A 21031-nucleotide genomic window follows, 5' to 3' on the forward strand; every position below is an offset into this window, starting at 1 on the left:
TGCATTCACTATATCTGGTCTCCCCGGACCCTGCATTCACTATATCTGCTCTCCCTGGACCCTGCATTCACTATATCTGCTCTCCCTGGACCCTGCATTCACTATATCTGATCTCCCACACTACACACAACATGGAAATACAATTATTTTAGTAAATATAAACTGCTAAATACCTTTTCTCATCAGCAGTTAGAGCAGTCTTGTGACTATCAGTGTCCAGCAGAGGACTGGTAAAAACTTGGAGGAGTTTTCATTCTCCCGATTGTCCTATGAGGCTGCCTGACCCCCGACCCTCTGTCTAGACAGCTCTGATTGGCCCTGTGATGATCATATGCACCCCCCTCCCAAAGAAAAAAAAACTTTCTAGCAATATACACCAAAGTGAGAATGCGCAGCTTGCCCCCAAAGCTCTTTTCTATCAGGAGATGGATTGGGGACAATAGAAGGGGAGAATCAGAGAAGACAGGATCACACAATCTTTTTACACAATGCAGATGATTAACCCATTTGGTTCCACACTGAGTAAAAAAAGCATGCTTTACTGCATATACAGACTGATTTTACTGTTGTGGGTTTAGTAACACTTTAACTGACAGGTATATAAACACATTGCACTTTAGCAGACGCGCATTGGTGCCCTTAATTGTTCATTAATGGCACCATGTGGTCTGATGTGGAGCATTTTTGGAAAAGAGTCAGGGACTTCTTTTATGCATTCCTCATTTATTTGGTAGCCCATTGTTCTCACTTGTAGGATAGCCCATTGTTCTCACTTGTAGGGTAGCCCATTGTTCTCACTTGCAGGGTAGCCCATTGTTCTCACTTGTAGGGTAGCCCATTGTTCTCACTTGTAGGGTAGCCCATTGTTCTCACTTGTAGGGTAGCCCATTGTTCTCACTTGCAGGGTAGCCCATTGGTCTCACTTGCAAGGTAGCCCATTATTCTCACTTGCAGGGTAGCCCATTGTTCTCACTTGTAGGGTAGCCCATTGTTCTCACTTGTAGGGTAGCCCATTGTTTTCACTTGTAGGGTAGCCCATTGTTCTCACTTGTAGGGTAGCAGATTGTTCTCACTTGTAGGGTAGCAGATTGTTCTCACTTGTAGGGTAGCCCATTGTTTTCACTTGTAGGGTTGCCCATTGTTCTCAGGGACCACAGCGGCATTGGCTGCTGAAATCTGTAATCACCTTAAAGTGGCACATTGCAGAGAAAGTGCTCCATATATACTGAACCAATTACTACAAATTCCTTTAGGTTGGGCACCTAGGGGGCGTTTTGGTGTGCATGCAGAATAGTAAACACCACCTTGACCTGCCTTTATATGGAGTCGCTTTATCTGAAAACATGGCGTTAGAATTGAGGAACAAAGAAACCCTAACAAAGCCAGGTGATCACCCGCACTGTAGTGGTCATATGGCTTTGTTGATCAACGAATGGTACTGGTTAGTGTTGGGTTGACATTAGGTTTGGCTCTTCATCAACAAAGGCATTGATCACCATATCAGCACTGTTATGGCATTATCATGTCAGCGGGGTGGAGAGCTGTGCTGGATCTGAAGTGACCCCACTTACAGGTATAGTACCTGGTAGAGAGACAGTCTTGTGACATAATGGTGGCCATACATGTAATGATCTGATTCTGCTATAGATATTGATGGTGTACACCAACCACCACTAAAAAAAACTGTGGGGTTCCCCTTAAAAATACATGCCAGGCTTTTAACCTTGATCAGTGTCTAGTATGGATGTCAAGGGGTCCCCCCAAATTCTATACCAGACCCTTCAACTCTGATATGAATTTTAATGTTGTACTCCAAGAAAAAAATGTTGATGGGGACAAGGGCCTCTTCCCCACAATCCTGGCCAGGAGGTTTTGAGAGTCTGTGGGATTATATTTAATTCAGCACAGTAGCATTAGAAGCCCTGAAGCAGAGGAGTTTTATGTAAACCCCAAAATTAGTAAAAAAAAAAAAAAAAAAAAAGGCAGAATGGAAAGTGATCCTGAGTTGCTCAAGAGGGGTGAAGGTGGCAATTAGTGGTGTCCTGGGGGTACAATGAAGGTGGAGTGGAGGGTGATTATGGTGATGTAAAAGGAATATAACAGCTCACTACAGAACATTGAGAAGAAGGTGGCAGATATTTCTATACCTAAAAAAGTTACTGTGTAAGTGATATTGTGGTGCTGTACAGACCTGGATCAGTGGGGCTGAACCCGTTAATAGCAGCCTTATTGCTGAGGTCGATCATCTGATGAAGGCGCAATTTTCGGCAGTAGATGGAAGCCCCTTCGGGTTCCAGTGCAATGATGAGCTGCTCCGGGTTATCAGGATACGCCAGTCCAGCCTGCCAATACAGAAGGACAGTAATTACAGCAGAACATTATGTCATCACATAGGATTGGCCAGTCTGTACTGTAGGCTTCTCTCTGTAATGTTGGTGATAACCAAATCTGTATAAGGAGGGATACGGGAGCTGCTACAACTAATGCAGGCCATAGACGGTTCTTTTATGGAATGATTTTTCGTCCGACAGAATAATCGGCCAATTTGCGCACCGTTCGTGGGACAATGTCATCAGCAGATTTTCATGGTTCCTCCTCATTTCTTTTATCGGTCATGCTGGAAAATTTGCGAAAAACAGCCGCTTTTCGCCATTATTGGTGGCAACAAAACGACCGATGTTTCGTTTTTCGGCCGATAAACGAACTGTCTATGGCCTGCATTACCTCCTCCTGAAACACTAATTGGAAGTATCTGGCTCCAACACCTAGGGTGCACGCAGCAAGTGAACTCTCAGTGTCAGAGTGATCAACATGCTTGTTGTGGGCCAGTGACTCAGAAATTGTTGAGCCATTGAATCAGCAATGACAGCCAGAAAGGATAGCATTTCCAGGATCAGCAATGGCCTACGTGTTCCTCTCAGTACATATAGATGACATCATTGCTGAAAAACCTCTGAAAGCAAATCAATAGGCAGCACAGAGACAGTGAATATCTGAGCAGACTGGTAGACATTGGAGGCCACTGTGCAGGACTACTAAGGAGAGAGCTGCGCCATAAATATATATCACACTATGTTCAGAAATAAGGTTTACACGCTATGAGACATGCTGATATAATTATCAAGCTGATCACAATTTTTATGAAGGGAAAGGGATAGAGCCTGCCTTCCTTCCTGCCTCCTTTAAAGCAACAGTTTTCTCAGAAATCCACTAACCATAAACCTAACTAAGGATGGACCTTTCCATGCGTGTTTTCATGTGTTTTACATGTTTCATGAAGAAGTTCACTTACTACACTCCATGAGGTATGGAAAACTCTGCTCTATAAGTTCTCTAGACACTCAACTCCATGCAGTATGGAATCTTCCACACTGGATACTACACACCAATAGGCATAGTATCCTCTGCTCCAAAAGATCCAGATACTCTGCTCCACGAGGTCCAGATACTCTGCTCCACGAGGTCCACATACTCTGCTCCATGAGGTCCACATACTCTGCTCCACGAGGTCCACATACTCTGCTCCACGAGGTCCACATACTCTGCTCCACGAGGTCCACATACTCTGCTCCACGAGGTCCACATACTCTGCTCCACGAGGTCCACATACTCTGCTCCACGAGGTCCACATACTCTGCTCCACGAGGTCCACATACTCTGCTCCACGAGGTCCACATACTCTGCTCCACGAGGTCCACATACTCTGCTCCACGAGGTCCAGATACTCTGCTCCACGAGGTCCAGATACTCTGCTCCACGAGGTCCAGATACTCTGCTCCACGAGGTCCAGATACTCTGCTCCACGAGGTCCAGATACTCTGCTCCACGAGGTCCAGATACTCTGCTCCACGAGGTCCAGATACTCTGCTCCACGAGGTCCAGATACTCTGCTCCACGAGGTCCAGATACTCTACTCCATGAGGTCCAGATACTCTACTCCATGAGGTCCAGATACTCTGCTCCATGAGGTATAGAATTCTCTACTGCAATACGTCAGGAAACTCCAATATTTTTGGAGTAAAATCCTCCCTTCATAAGGTCCAGTTATTCCACTTCACTATATATGGAACCCTCACTCCATGAGGTATGGACACTCCAATCCATTAGATTTGGGATCCACTGCTCCATAAAGTCTGGGTACTCTACTCCATTAGGAAAACAACCATCATAAGTCTAGCATTAGGTTATGCACCTGCCACTCCATGAGGTCTGAATACTCTACTCCATTAGGTTATGCATCCTCTGCTCTATGAGGTCCAGATACTCAACTCAATTCAGTATGTAATCCTCCATCCCATGAAGTTTGGAAATTCCAGTCTTTTAAGCTTGAAATTGTCCAATCATCAGGTCTGGATACTCCAGTACATTAGGTATAGAACCTTCTGCATTAAATCCAGACACTCCACTCATTTTGTTATTAAATCCTTCCTGCCATTAGGTTCAGACACGCCACACAATTGGATATGGAATCCTACACTCTATGAGGTCTTGATACTTCAGTCCATTAGGTATGAAATTTTCCACTCATTAGTTCTAGATAGTCCACTCAATTATGTATGGAACCCTCACTTCACAAGTTCCAGATTCTCCATTCCATTCTATTAGATATGGAATTCTCTGTTCCACGAGGACCATATATTCTACTCCATTAGGTGTGGAATCCTCTACTCCAGGGGTTTCCAAACTGTGGCCTGTGGGCAGGATGTGGCCCTTTGCTTGCTGTTATCTGGCCCTTGTGGCACTTTTCCTTCCACTGATACGAAGCATTATTCCTTCCATCAACACCAACGATGAGGCACTATTCTTCCCACTGACACCAAATGGGACACTATTCCTCCCACTGACACCAATGATGGGACACTATTCCTCCCACTGACACCAACGATGGGGCGCTATTCCTCCCACTGACACCAATGATGGGGCACTGTTCCTCCCACTGACACCAATAATAGGGCACTGTTCCTCCCACTGATCCCAATGACGGGGCACTGTTCCTCCTACTGACACTAGCAACAGGGCACTGTTCTTCCCACTGATACAAGAAATAGGGAACTACAAAGCCTAGGGTATTGTTTACTCCTACTGATGCCAGGGAATTTTTTACTCCCACTGGTCACAATCCGCCCTCCCCCTAAAGTTTGAAGGGAAGTAAACTTTGTTTCAAAAGTTTGGAGACTCCTGCTCTACTCCATAAAGTCCAGATACTCTACTTCACTAGGGATGGATCATCACTAAATGAGGCCCAGATACTCCACTCCATAAGGTATAAGATCAGGTTATGCATCTGCCACTCCATTAGGATGTGCATCCTATGCTCATGTCCAGACACTCATTCCACTAAGGAATGCTCCATGAGGTCTGGATTCTCCCCTCCATTAGGTATAGAATCCTCCACTCCATGAGGCCCATATACTTCACGCCATTCAATATGGAATGCCCTACTCCATGATGTCAGGATACTCCACTCGATTAGAAATTAAATCTTCTGCTCATGATTAGGTTTGAAGCCATGAGGTTCTCATACTCTACTCCATTAGATATAGAATCCTCTGCTCCATGAGATCCTTATACTCCACTGCGTTAGATATGGAATCCTCTGTTCCACAGTCTGTATACTCCACTCCAATAGGTATGCAATCATCACTCCATGAAGTCCAGAAACTCCACTCCATAAGGTATAGAATCCTCCATTCCGTGAGACCCGGCCAGTCCACACCATCAGTTTATGTACCCTCCCCTCCTGACAGTTCCCCAGACTGCACTCACAGCAGCCAGGAAATGAGCACTTTGAAAAGAGGGCTGCATGTGAATGTCATAGTTCTTATTATTGCCACAACATTTGTTAGTTTTGGATACAGTAGTAAAAAGTTTTCTTAGTGCATCTCCTTGGAAAGGTGCCCTGCACTTCATGTCCCAGAGACACAACAAGAAGTGGGAGGAAATCTCTACAAAGTGAAGGGAGAAGGTGACTGTACATGCACATTTTCAATGGCCCAGAGCAGGGGCGGACTGACCATTTGGAAACTCGGGCACTGCCCGAGGGCCCGGGGTCAGTAGGGGGCCCCATGAGATGCCCCTGGTACCTTTTTCATAGGCTTTTTGAGTTTGGGCAAGGACACAGGGGCCCCATGATCCCCTATTGCCCGGTGGCCCCATGAGTTGTCAGTCCGCCCCTGGCCCAGAGTGGCTGCTAGGGGGCACATTATTGTAATGTTCAGTCTGTCCTGCAAACGGCAAGAAAGAGGGGGTGAAGGGTCTGCATTTTTTGTGCGCTTCAAAATTTGCACCATTTACAAAAGGAGGAGCACCGGTATGTACTAATCAGAGGATATAAAATTGCATAAAGGGATTTTTGGAAAATTTTCCTGAAGGTGAACTTACACTTTATGTGAGTTGTGATGGCCTATATCAGTAACTACAAAGCAGAAGCAAGTAACAATCTGTACAAACAAAAGTCCTTAAGGGCTCATCCACACCAGCCCAAAAGCTAAAATGATCCATTTTAGTGTGCGATCTTTCATTCGTTTATACCGATGGTGGTTGGTGGTGGATTTTTGCATTTATACAACGCAAGAGTTGGTTCTGGCCAGCTCAGTGGACTGCTTTAAAAAAGTCCTGGATTCTTTCCTAGATACACAGAATATAACTGGATACTAACATAAAGTTGATCCAGGGAATATCTGATTGCCTCTCGGGGGATCAGGAAGGAATTTTTTCCCCTGCAGGAGCAACTTGGATCATGCTTTGCTGGGTTTTTTTTGCCTTCCTCTGGATCAACTGGACCAACTGGGTGTAGGATTCTAACTTTTTTTTTTTATGGTTGAACTGGATGGACTTTTGTCTTTTTTCCACCAGACTATGTAAATCACTGTCAGGGGCGGACTGACAACTCATGGGGCCCCCGGGCAATAGGGGATCATGGGGCCCCTGTGTCCTTGCCCAAACTCAAAAAAGCCTATGAAAAAGGTACCAGGGGCATCTCATGGGGCCCCCTACTGACCCCGGGCCCTCGGGTAGTGCCCGAGTTTCCAAATGGTCAGTCCGCCCCTGGTCACTGTTAACCTTTTTTCTATTTTCTTTTACTTTATCAAAATGACACAAAGCAGCGTAACAAGTGAACTCCAATGCGGTGCAGGAAAACACAAACTTGCTGAATTTTCTACACCTGTCCACTCCATTGCAGTGTGAATGGGGCACGGATAGAACAGTTGCTCTCAATGTGCCCTTGCAGAGACCTGCATTGGTGTACAAAAATGCCGGTCACCACACATGCGCTCATGCACAAATGTTCTCAGAAATGCTGCTTTTACAGGCGTTTGAGCTTTTAATCCCTCCATGTTAACCTGTGTGGCCATGTACACTATAGGTGTTTAGAGGCAGGAACAAACTCAGCAAAGTTGAGTTCAGGAGAGCATTTTGAGCATAAAAAAGCAACTGCGTTTTAATACATTCTAATAGCCAGAATAAATTAACATTGCGGCCAGAGAATGCATTAACAGCAGAAGCAAGAACAAATGTTAACACGTGAACGCGCACGCCAAAAAAATGTGGATTTTTAACGCATTTGTCTGCTGCCAAACGCCTGTAGGAGAAAAGGCGTCATAGAGAATGCAGTGTCTCAGTATGAATGAGTAGACGGGGATCATTCGCAGTATACTATGGATAGTGTGATCACTCCCTGAGCTGTAGACCCCACGGTCAGTGAACGCCACGTCTGGCTCGGAGGACGCCCATTGTCCAGCTCTTCACACTCTTCTCCATATTATTATTGATATCTTTTAGCAGTTAAGCAATTTAGCTCTTCACTCTTCTTTCTACAATTTTCAGGAGAAAAAAAAACCAACAACGTGGTAATCTTGAGCCTGTAATGGGCGTCTGGCGTAAGAGGTTTTCGAGGGTCATTGTCAGACGGTGGAAATGGCGCGGTCTTGTTTACATCTGGGGAATTAAGTGTCACATTGTGTTCATGACACGCTCGGAACGCATTACGTCCGGGGAAGCTTCCAGCGCAGAGAGTGCGCTCATTGTCTGCGACGCTCTCACAAGCCATTAGTCCCCGTTTGGCTCCTGTCTGGAGGGGTCTCTCAATGTGAGGCTTGTTTGATGCGTATGCGGCTTTGAAAGAGAGACGCAGCATAAATCCGGATAATAAAAGCCTCTTCCAGCGCCTAATAAGAAGGGCACGCGGGGGCCACTCGGGGGATGCTTGGAGGACTCCATTAAGCTCTTCACCGGAGGAGGAAAATAAAAAAAAAAAAAAAGGAAAAATCAATTCTGATCATTGTGATGACTTGTTAAAAAGGAAAGACTTGCTCTATGTAACATTATCTCTGGAGAGATTATTCCGTCTGCTGGTGATGCTGGCGGTACAGGGGGAGGCTTGGGTCACACAGTCTTGCTTTTATCCGGCCCCTAGGGCACTTTTTCCTTCCACTGATAAGAAGCATTATTCCTCCCACTGACACCAATGAGGGCACGATTCCTCTCACTGACACCAACATTGGGACACTTTTCCTCCCACTGACACCATTATCTATTTATTTCAGGTACTTATATAGTGCCGTCAATTTATGCAGCGCTTTACATACATATTGTACATTCACATCAGTCCCTAACCCTCAAGGGGAGTACAATCTAAGGTCCCTAACTCACATTCATACATACACATACTAGGGACAATTTAGACAGGATCCAATTAATCTACGAGCATGTCTTTGGAGTGTGGGAGGAAACCAGAGTACCCGGAGGAAACCCACGCAGGCAGAACATGCAAACTCCAGGCAGGTGGTGTCATGGTTGGGATTTGAACCAACAACTCTAGTACTGCCAGGTGGAAGTGCTAACCACTTGGCCACTGTGCTACCCATAGCATTAAGGGAATTATTCCTCTCACTTACACCAACAATGGGACGGTATTCTGCCCACTGACACCAACGATGGGGCACTATTTCTCCCACTGGCACGAACGATTGGGCGCTATTCTTCCCACTGACACCAATGATGAGGCACTGTTCCTCCCACTGACACCAATGATGAGGCACTGTCCCTCCCACTGACACCAGCGATGGGGTAGTGTTTCTCCCACTGACACCAGCGATAGGGCACTGTTTCTCCCACTGACACCAGCGATAGGGCACTGTTTCTCCCACTGACACCAGCGATAGGGCACTGTTCATCCCAATGACACCAGCAACGGGGCACTGTTCTTCCCACTGATACCACAAATGGGGATCTAATTATCCCACTGACACCAACGATGGGGCACTGTTCCTCCCACTGACCGCCAAGCCTAGAGAATTGCTTACTCCCACTGATGCCAGGGCATTTTCCACTCCCACTGGTCATAATCCGGCCCCCCTAAAGTCTGAAGGGCAGTAAATTGGTACTTTGTTTTAACGGTTTGGAGACCCCTGGTCTAGGGGATTGAAGAGCTGAGATATACTCACCTAATCCACTGATCCCCCCCCCCCGCACAAGACCAGTCCCTGCAGCTCCTGCCCCCCCTCCCAGGCTAGTGGTCCTGTGAGGTGGACTGTTCCTGGAGTCATCACATAGACTGGCTCTGGAGGTGAGGACATCAGGAACAGTCCACTGCTGGTTGTGGGGGAGTGTTGTTTTTCGGAGGATCGGGTAAGTATGAGCTCTGTGTTCACCCCTAGATAAAACAAGCAGTTAACCCATGCAGTGCGGCCCACTGCATGGGGAAAAAAATTGCCCAGAGTTCTGCTTTAACTCCCAAAAGGGGGATGCTGTGATCCCAGGACACAGCATTATTGGGACTAATTTGGGGAAATGTCCCAAGAAAACCAGGACAGTTGGCATGTATGTAGTACGAAACTGACAGCATTTTATATGCCTGTCCCTCCTGTGATATACATTGTATCAGTGTACACCACTCTCCATCTTATCCCTCCTTGAACTTCCTCTGAAGCTGTGTGATGGTCGAAGGGGCCCCCAGGGGCCACACTCTATCTGCCAGTTTTTCCGGTAAACATGGCCTGTTAATGGGGGACGTTGTAATCTCCACATCAGATTATAGACGAGTCTCTTGCAGACTCTGCGTCCAGCGGGTGATAAATCTCTGCTAATCAATTTCTATCACCCACCTGAGACCGGGGTTAATGTATCGGATGGTCGCTGAGCGACTCGAAGAGATTTCCTGGCAAAGGGGGGAGCTGCATAATAATGACAGGACGCAGCCCCACCAACAACCAATCAAATTGGAGAATTCTATCACAACACTGGGATCAGCTTATGTCAGGTCACTTGGGTGGTCAGATAGGTGAGTTGGATGGAGGAGATGAGAGAAGTTGTTGGCCGATGCTGTGTGACCGCAAAATCGCTGCGATAGTGGGGAGCAGACTAAGCACAGACATAATGATCCACCTCATCCCCTGCCAACTGACATTCATATTCCAGGTTTATCTTTCTGTCAGACGCTCTGCTGGAGAGATCTCTGTGCTGAGTTCCCAGGTCTGCACACTTGCTGTCCCCATTATGAGGGGTTCCCACCATCCCTGTGCTGAGTTCCCAGGTCTGTATACCTGCTGTGCCCATTATGAGGGGTTCCCACCATCCTTGAGCTGAGTTCCTGGGTCTGTACACCTGCTGTGACCCCGGGCCCTCGGGCAGTGCCCAAGTTTCCAAATGGTCAGTCCGCCCCTGGGTGTCAGCACATTGCACCTTTCCTGGTGGTGGTGGCAGCATGGACAGGAGAGGCTCCTGACACCCCACTACAAACAATCTTCGATCTCCTCCAGCTGGCGTCGGCTGGGACTTACCTTGTATGCCGCCTGTCTCATGAACTGTTTGGCCGGCTGTTTCCAGATGGCGGGGACGGTCACGACCCATCGGACTTCGCTGTTCTCCATCTCACACCCGGCCTGGTCACTCAGCTCCTGCAGGAAGAAGAGAGAGAGAGTGAGGACAGAAGCCTGAAATAATGTTTTCAGGAAGCTTTGTACAGCACCCTGCCAACCCCTCTCATTAGCCATGATCTGTCTGCATTGCACAGAGAAGCACAGAGACCCAGTGGTGACATAACGTGATCTTACAGGAAAACAAACAAAAAACAAACATGTCTATACTTACCTGCTCTGTGCAATAGAATTGTACAGAACATACCTGATTCTCTTCTTCTCAGGTCCCCCCGCCAGAGCTCCTGGCTCCTTCCCTCTTGCTGGTGCCCCCAATAGGAAGCCAAGTCCCATGGGGGCACTCAAGCGGGCTCACTCCCAAGTCCTGCTGCTGCAGCCATTGACACAGCCCAGTGCCCTCATCACTTAAGTTGATTGACAATTGGGGGAGCCAATGGCTCCTGCTGCTGACGATCTGCCCAGTGAGGAGGAACAAAGCCAGGAGAGCCGCAGCTCTCATGCACAGCGCTGGATTGCGATCGGGCTCAGATAAGTAGAAGGTGGGGGGGGGAATTCTACACAGAAGGTTTTTCATGGTCATGCATAAAATGCATTAAGGTAAAAATCCTTGAGGCTCTAGAAACACTTTAACCTCTTCCCGCCGGCGCCTCCCGGCCCTTTAAGAGTTTCAGAAGCCCGGAGGCGGGACGGGCGGGATTTAGGGATCATGTGACCGCCGTGATGCGTTGTCACGGCGGTCACATGATCGGGAAAGGTACTGATTGGAAGAGCAGACCAGGACCTTTCCGTGAGTACCGGACATGTGTGCTGGGAGCACGCAGGGGGCGCGCTCTCAGCACATATGTTTTTTGCTAATTGTACGAAAATGTGCGGCCGCACGGCTTCTAGGCCCAGACTCCAGGAGGACGCACATTTGTGTGCGGCCGGCATGAAGAGGTTAATGAAGGTATTCAGGAAACAAAGTTTTATTAAAAAAAATATTGGTATGCCATTCCGGTGCGTTTTTGACGCGTTTCAGTGTGTTTTTTGATGCGTTCCAGTTAATTTTTTCCCCTCTCTTTGTCTTCGATAGAAATAGGGTCATGTGCGTTCCAGTGCGTTTTTGGTGCATTCCGGTGCGTTATTGATGTGATTTACCAAGTACAGTTCTGTGCAGGAAAAATTCAGCTTGTTCTACTTTTTTTTCTGCAACCAGAACGCACTGGACCTGCAAGCACTGATGTGAACTATGACACTGACAACCATACCACCTACTGTCTGTGCGTTCTGGATGCAGCAAAAAAGCAGCTGAAATGCGACCTGGCCCTAAAAGAGGATTTCCCCAAACTTGGAGAGATCTCTCACTTCCTGTTGTGTCTCCAGGACAGGAAGTGAAGGGAAATTTCCTCAAAAGGACACAGGTGGTAAAATAAATCTGATCCATCCAAAACTAAAAGAAAACATTTTAGATTTCGATATACTTTAAATATTTCCTGCAGGCTGAGTTACAAATTCTTTTGTAAAATGTAAATGGGTTTTGGCCAGAATGAAGAACGCTCATGCGGAGGAAAATAAGGGTCCTACTATTGGGACCCCCTTGTAAGAATGCTGGTTCCTGGGCTGTGGTGAACACCAGAGAACATGGTCTGCATACTTGTTTCTGGACAGTGACACAGAAAGAATGGGGACAGCCAGGAAACCGGGGTACCCCCTCTCCCCATTAATTGGAATCCAGTATATAGGGAGGGGGGCTCCCATCACCTTCAGTGCCTGCTCCTTGAAGTACTGCAGCGCGTAGGCGAAGATCTCCAGAGCTTTCACTTTCTTGCCATTGGCAGCGATAAGATCAGTTTCCATAGTGAGATCCTGTGTGGGGGGAAAAAAACCTGTTATATGGTGTGTGCAGTCAGATGAATATAACTGCAATCATAATTCTTCTACATATTACTTATTATAATATGAATGCAAATGAGAGAAGAATGAAGAGGAGAGGCATATGGGAGATGAATGAAGAGGAGAAGTATATGGGAAATGAATGAAGAGGATAGGTATATGGGAAATTAACGAAGAGGATAGGTATATGGGAAATGAATGAAGAGGAGAGGTATTTGGGAGATGAATGAAAAGAAGAGGTATATGGGAGATGAATGAAGCAGAAAAGTATATGGGAGATGAATGAAGAGGAGAGGCATATGGGAAATGAATGAAGAAGAGAGGTATTTGGGAGATGAATGAAGAGAAGAGGTATATGGGAGATGAATGAAGCAGAAAGTTATATGGGAGATGAATGAAGAGGAGAGGTATATGGGAGATGAATGAAGAGGAGAGGTATATGGGAGATGAATGAAGAGGAGAGGTATATGGGAGATGAATGAAGTGGAAAGGTATATGGGAGATGAATGGAGAGGAGAAGTATATGGAAGATGAATGGAGAGAAGTATATGGGAGATGAATGAAGAGGAGAGGTATATGGGAGATGAATGAAGAGGAGAGGTATATGGGAGATGAATGAAGTGGAGAGGTATATGGGAGATGAATGAAGAGGAGAGGTATATGGGAGATGAATGAAGAGGGAAGGTACATGGGAGATGAATAAAGAGGAGAGGTATATGGGAGATGAATGAAGCAGAAAGGTATATAGGGGATGAATGAAGTGGCGCGGTATATGGGAGTTGAATGTAGAGGTATTCGGGGAAGGGATGATTGAAGAAGAGAAGTATATGTGGAATGGATGAAGAGGAGAGGTATATAGGAAATGAATGAAGAAGAGAGGTATTTGGGAGATGAATGAAGAGAAGAGGTATATGGGAGATGAATGAAGCAGAAAGTTATATGGGAGATGAATGAAGAGGAGAGGTATATGGGAGATGAATGAAGAGGAGAGGTATATGGGAGATGAATGAAGAGGAGAGGTATATGGGAGATGAATGAAGTGGAAAGGTATATGGGAGATGAATGGAGAGGAGAAGTATATGGGAGATGAATGGAGAGGAGAAGTATATGGGAGATGAATGAAGAGGAGAGGTATATGGGAGATGAATGAAGAGGAGAGGTATATGGGAGATGAATGAAGTGGAGAGGTATATGGGAGATGAATGAAGAGGAGAGGTATATGGGAGATGAATGAAGAGGGAAGGTACATGGGAGATGAATAAAGAGGAGAGGTATATGGGAGATGAATGAAGCAGAAAGGTATATAGGGGATGAATGAAGTGGCGCGGTATATGGGAGTTGAATGTAGAGGTATTCGGGGAAGGGATGATTGAAGAAGAGATGTGGAATGGATGAAGAGGAGAGGTATATAGGAAATAGACAAAAAGGAAAGGTATATTGGGAAATACACTATATTGCCAAAAGTATTGGGCCAGCCCTCCAAATCATTGGACTCAGGTGTTCCAATCATCTCCATGGCCACAGGTGTATACAATCAAGCCCCTAGGCATGCAGACGGCTTCTACAAACATTTGTGAAAGAATGGGTCGCTCTCAGGAGCTCAGTGACTCCAAGTGTGGTACTGTGATAGGTTACCACCTGGGCAATAAGTCCATCCGTGACATTTCCTGGCTACTAAATATTCCACAGTCATCTGTTAGTGGGATTATAACAAAGTGGAAGCAACTGGGAACAACAGCAACTCAGCCACCAAGTGGTAGGCCATATAACATGACAGAGCGGGGTCAGCACATGCTGAAGCGCACAGTGTGCAGAACTCACCAACTGTCTGTAAAGTCAATAGCTAAAGACTTCCAAACCTCATGTGGCCTTCAGATTAGCACAACAACAGTGCGTAGAGAGCTTCTTGGAATGGGTTTCCATGGCCGAGCAGCTGTATCCAAGCCTTACATCACCAAGTGCAATGCAAAGCGTCGGATGCAGAGGTGTAAAGCACGCCGCCACTGGACTCTAGAGCAGTGGAGACGTGTTCTCTGGAGTGACCAATCACGCTTCTCTGTCTGGCAATCTGATGGACATGTCTGGGTGCCAAGTGTAAAGTTTGGTGTAGGGGGGATTATGGTGTGGGGTTGTTTTTCAGAGGTTGGGCTTGGCCCCCTAGTTCCAGTGACGGGAACTCTTAAGGCATCAGCATACCAAGACATTTTGGACAATTTCATTCACCCAACTTTGTGAAACAGTTTGGAGATGGGCCCTTCCTGTTCCAACATGACTGCACACCAGTGCACAAAGCAAGGTCCATAAAGACATGGAGGAGCCAGTTTGGGGTGGAGGAACTTGACTGGACTGTACAGAGTCCTGACCTCAACCCGATATAACACCTTTGGGATGAATTAGAGCGGAGACTACGGGCCTCCTCCCCCGACATCAGTGCCTGACCTCACAAATGTGCTTCTGGAAGAATGGTCAAACCTTCCCAAAGAGACCCTCCTAAACCTTGTGGACGGCCTTCCCAGAAGAGCTGAAGCTGTTATAGCTGCAAAGGGCGGGGCCAACTCATATTGAACCCTGGACTGGGATGTCATTAAAGTTCATGTGCGTGTAAAGACAGGAGGCCCAATACTTTTGGCAATATAGTGTATATGAAGAAGAGAAGTATATGTGGGATGGAAAAAAGGAGAGGTGTATGGGGAATGGATGAAGAGGAGAGGTGTATGGGAGATGAATGAGGAGGAGAGGTATATGGGGAATGGATGAAGAGGATGGGTATATGTGGAGTGGATGAAGAGGAGGGGTATATGTGGAGTAGATGAAGAAGAGGGGTATATGTAGAGTGGATAAAGAGGAGAGGTATATGAGAGATGAATGAAGAGGAGGGGTATATGTGGAGTTGATAAAGATAAGATGTATATGGGAGATGAATGAGGAGGAGAGGTATATGGGGAATGGATGAAGAGAGGTATATGGGGTTGGATGAAGAGGAGGGATATATATGGAGTGGATGAAGAGGAGGGATATATGTGGAGTGGATGAAGAGGAGGGGTATATGTGGAGTGGATGAAGACGAGGGGTATATGTGGAGTGGATAAAGAGGAGATGTATATGGGAGATGAATGAAGAGGAGGGGTATATGTGGAGTGGATAAAGAGTAGATGTATATGGGAGATGAATGAAGAGCAGGGGTATATGTGGAGTGGATGAAGAGGAGATGTATATGGGAGATGAATGAAGAGGAGGGGTATATGTGGAGTGGATAAAGATAAGATGTATATGGGAGATGAATGAAGAGGAGGGGTATATGGGGAATGGATGAAGAGAGGTATATGGGGTTGGATGAAGAGGAGGGGTATATGTGGAGTGGATGAAGAGGAGAGGTATATGTAGAGTAGATGAAGAAGAGGGGTATATGTGGAGTGGATAAAGAGGAGATGTATATGGGAGATGAATGAAGAGGAGGGGTATATGTGGAGTGGATGAAGAAGAGGGGTATATGTGGAGTGGATAAAGAGAAGATGTATATGGGAGATGAATGAAGAGGAGGGGTATATGTGGAGTGGATGAAGAAGAGGGGTATATGTGGAGTGGATAAAGAGAAGATGTATATGGGAGATGAATGAAGAGGAGGGGTATGCAACAATACTTGATAAAAAATTAGCTGAATAATTGAGTTGCCAGAAAGAAGCCTTTACTGGGCCAATGTCACAAAAAAGCCCGGTGAGGCAAGTCTCAAGGTGTTGTCAGGCATATTGTTACTGGGCTTCTTTCTGGCAACCATGCAGCTAATTTTTGTTCAAGTAATCTCTTATTGTGCTCCTTGAAACAACCACACTGTCTTTTCCCAGAGCATCCTGTATTTCTCCTGAGGTTACCTGTGGGATTTTCTTTGTGTTCCAAATAATTTTTCTGGCAGTTGTGGCTGCAATCTTTCTTGGTCTGCCTGACCTTGGCTTGGTATCAAGAGATCCCTAAATTTTCCACTTTTAATAGGTGACTGGACAGTACTGACTGGCATATTCAAGGCTTTGGATATCTTTATATATCCTTTACCATCTTTACAAAGTTCCATTACCTTGTTACGCAGGTCTTTTGACAGTTATTTTCTGCTCCCCATGGCTCAGTACCTAGCCGGCTCAGTACATCCATGTGAGCGCTAACAAACTCATTGACTATTTATAAAGACACTAATTGCAATTTAACCCCTTCACCCCTAAGGGTAAAACAAATCTAAATGCCTAAGCACAATTCTGCAAAGTTGACATGTGTTAGTAAAACCGTACATATCATCACAACTACTTTGTACATCCAGGTGAATTATACGGTGTTTTTTTCAGGACAAATTGGGCTTTCATTTGGTGGTAAATGGTAATGGACAGCTCCTAATTTTTTTTTATTATCAACGGAAAACTGGCTCAAAATAGTAAAAATAAATCATTTTTTTTATTTAGCTGCGTGTTTCTTGTTACTACCATAACCTACCACCAACAAACAACCGAAAATAAATTCTCCAGCTCTTGACGATCGCAGCGATACCATATATGTGTATGTTATTTGTTGTTTGTACCCGTAGTACAGCCCAGAAGCAATAGTACGCATTTTGTTTTTGTCTTTTTTTTTTCACCTAAAAACACACTGACATTAACGCTAACTGACACTGATACAAATTTTTTTTTTAAATCCTGACATTTGACCCTGACCTTTGACCCTGACCTTGACCCAAACACTAACCCTGGCACTGAACTAGATCAAACCTTGATCTAGGTATTTTTCTTTATTTTTTAATATTTATTTATCTTCTTTTTTTTTTTTTACAAACATTTTTTTATCTCTCTATGTCAGGAGTTAGAGAGATACAATGTATCTCTCTTCTCCATTCATAGAGAGAGAAAAAACAAGGGGGCCGGGCTGCACAGTGACTGATCACTGTGATAGCCAATCAGAGGCTATCACAGCGATCACGTGACCCGGAATCAGGAGTCCCGGTCCCCGATCGTTAGAACGGGACCTGGGGTTTTCAGTGACACCACGGTCTCTGTGCTGGGAGCGCGCCATGCGGCGCGCTCCCAGCACATAGACAGGTATGCAAACATGCGGCCCCACGGAAAAAAGCCCAGCTCCGTGAGGCCGCATACTTGTGTGCTGTCAGCGTCAAGGGGTTAAAAAGCCACAGATGTAGGAAATTACCCTTTATTTGCCATTTTAACCCGTGTGTGTCACCTTGTGTGTCTGTACCAAGGCCAAACATTCCAGGGGAGGGAAACTTTTGATCCGGGCCATTAGGGTGATTTCTGTTATCATTATGATTCAAACAGAGAAGAGATAACTATATGATAATAAATGGCTTCATATGATCACTATCCTTCAATAAAAGACAGATTTTAGCATGATCAGTCATATTTGCAATATCAATGCCAACATGTCATGATTTCTGCCAGGGTGTGCAAACGTTTGAGCCCAACTGTATATGAGAGATTGAGGAAGAGTGGAGGTATATGGGGGATATATGAAGAGTGGAGGTATATGGGGGATATATGAAGAGTGGAGGTATATGGGGGATATATGAAGAGTGGGGGTATATGGGGGATATATGAAGAGTGGAGGTATATGGGGGATATATGAAGAGTGAAGGTATATGGGGGATATATGAAGAGTGGAGGTATATGGGGGATATATGAAGAGTGGAGGTATATGAGGGATATATGAAGAGTGGAGGTATATGGGGGACATATGAAGAGTGGAGGTATATGGGGGACATATGAAGAGTGGAGGTATATGGGGGATATATGAAGAGTGGAGGTATATGGGGGATATATGAAGAGTGGAGGTATATGGGGGATATATGAAGAGTGGAGGTATATGGGGGATATATGAAGAGTGGGGGTATATGGGGGATATATGAAGAGTGGGGGTATATGGGGGATATATGAAGAGTGGAGGTATATGAGGGATATATGAAGAGTGGAGGTATATGGGGGACATATGAAGAGTGGAGCTATATGGGGGATATATGAAGAGTGGAGGTATATGGGGGATATATGAAGAGTGGAGGTATATGAGAGATTGATGAAGAGTGGAGGTATATGGGGGATATATGAAGAGTGGGGGTATTTGGGGGATATACGAAGAGTGGAGGTATATGGGGGATATATGAAGAGTGGAGGTATATGGGGGATATATGAAGAGTGGAGGTATATGGGGGGATATATGAAGAGTGGAGGTATATGGGGGATATATGAAGAGTGGGGGTATATGGGGGATATATGAAGAGTGGAGGTATATGGGGGATATATGAAGAGTGGAGGTATATGGGGGATATATGAAGAGTGGAGGTATATGGGGGATATATGAAGAGTGGGGGTATATGGGGGATATATGAAGAGTGGAGGTATATGGGGGATATATGAAGAGTGGGGGTATATGGGGGATATATGAAGAGTGGAGGTATATGGGGGATATATGAAGAGTGGAGGTATATGGGGGATATATGAAGAGTGGAGGTATATGGGGGGATATATGAAGAGTGGAGGTATATGGGGGATATATGAAGAGTGGGGGTATATGGGGGATATATGAAGAGTGGAGGTATATGGGGGATATATGAAGAGTGGAGGTATATGGGGGATATATGAAGAGTGGAGGTATATGGGGGATATATGAAGAGTGGAGGTATATGGGGGATATATGAAGAGTGGGGGTATATGGGGGATATATGAAGAGTGGGGGTATATGGGGGATATATGAAGAGTGGAGGTATATGGGGGATATATGAAGAGTGGAGGTATATGGGGGATATATGAAGAGAAGAGGAATACAGGGGATGAATGAAGCGGATGGGTTCGGAATGAGACACGTACAGATGTCCCTAAGCCCATGTCACGGAACACTCACCGTACTGCTGTGCAGTTTCATCTTGAACTTCTCGAAGTACAGCCAGTGTTTGGACTCGCTGGGGTCCAGGTCGTGATAGAAATCTCTGGCGGCAAACCCAAAGCTATGAAACTTCCTGTCCGGCATAAGAAGCATTGTGGTCGGAGTCTTCTGATTGGACACTCCGGGGTCTCCACCCTCCCACCGCCTATAGACAAGGTAAGAATTTCCCATCAGTCTACAACACAATGGTCAGTTAATACATTCATAAGTGATCATTTCCTGTTCGTTGGTGAAGCCCTAGGTTCACATGTAAGCGTTTTCTGCAGCATTTTGCAAAAACTCAGTACAGTCCATTTAACATGATTTCCTATGGGACACGTTCACACCTCAGCGTTTTCTCCCGGAGCGTTTTTTGGAAAGGGTCAGGGACTTTTTTGAATGCACAAAGTTGCATTTTTAGTTCTTTAGAGTGCATTGGAAATGCTGCACGAAAGTATGTAGTTCGTTTTTGATGCGTTTTGCATTTTATATCTGCCTAGCAACAAGAAAAATAGAATTTTTTTTTAAAAAACCCACGCAAAACGCTTTAAAAACGCAGGTGCAAAAATGCAAAGCAGAAACAGCTCAAACGCAAACTGCATAGGTGTGAACCTAGCCTTAGGGCCAGTTCACACTACATGCATTTCAGTTGCTTTTTTTCTGCATCCAAAATGCACAGAAAGTAGGTTGTATGGTAGTCAATGTCATAGTTCACAACAGTACTGAGGTGTAGGACCAAGGATGACTGTTTGTGCTGTACAAAATCACACACAAGTCGCATGTATTTCATTCAGGTGCTACTTTCATGCGACTTTGGAGGTTTACATTGAAGTCTATGGCCCTATAATCACATGAAAGTCAAACCAAAGTAGTGCAGGAACTATTTTCAAGTCGCTGCAACTTGAAGCCACACAGATATAAATGGTACTCATTGGGAAACATGGGGTACAACTTGTCATGCGACTTTGGACCCCAAATGGGTGAATGGGCCACTTTATATGCACCAAATACCTTTGCCAATCCAGATATTACCTTGTAAAAAAAAGCAGTGACATCATCGCTGTGCTGTACATAGCCTGTCCAGACAGCAGAGCCGTGGGAGGGGCCCAGCAAGCTCCACCCATCGCAGGCTGCCTGCAGAAAACTACAGGAGGGGGTGGTGACAAGACCAGTCACTCTGTTCAAGGAGAGGACAGCAGTGAGCGGTCTTTATTACAAGAAACACACTGGATTACTGCACAGATCTGATAGAAATACACAAAGCACACCGAGATTCACATAGGAATACACATGTCAGTATGTACAGTATTTGCTGATCCCAGAGTTCAGCTTTTGGGAGGAAAGAATGGTAAGAATGCAAATGCATTCAGAGGAAG

The 21031-nt window shown here is 45.5% G+C and overlaps 1 protein-coding gene across 1 annotated transcript in view; it reads right to left on the bottom strand.

Moving 5' to 3' along the window:
• The window catches only part of LOC149445231 (heat shock 70 kDa protein 12A-like), a 95934-nt gene that overhangs the window by 20544 nt on the left and 54359 nt on the right, over positions 1–21031 (bottom strand). The window contains exons 4-7 of the mRNA XM_089654068.1: positions 19635–19821; positions 12618–12722; positions 10782–10898; positions 2192–2342 (exon numbers count right to left, since the gene is read on the bottom strand). Coding sequence (XP_089510194.1) covers positions 2192–2342; positions 10782–10898; positions 12618–12722; positions 19635–19821 — 560 coding nt within the window. The remainder of the gene's footprint in view (positions 1–2191; positions 2343–10781; positions 10899–12617; positions 12723–19634; positions 19822–21031) is intronic.

The sequence above is a fragment of the Staurois parvus genome, unplaced genomic scaffold (genome assembly GCF_062004578.1).
Source record: "Staurois parvus isolate SC_StPar_1 unplaced genomic scaffold, SC_StPar_1.0 ptg000737l, whole genome shotgun sequence".
NCBI classification, from domain to species: Eukaryota; Metazoa; Chordata; class Amphibia; order Anura; family Ranidae; genus Staurois; species Staurois parvus.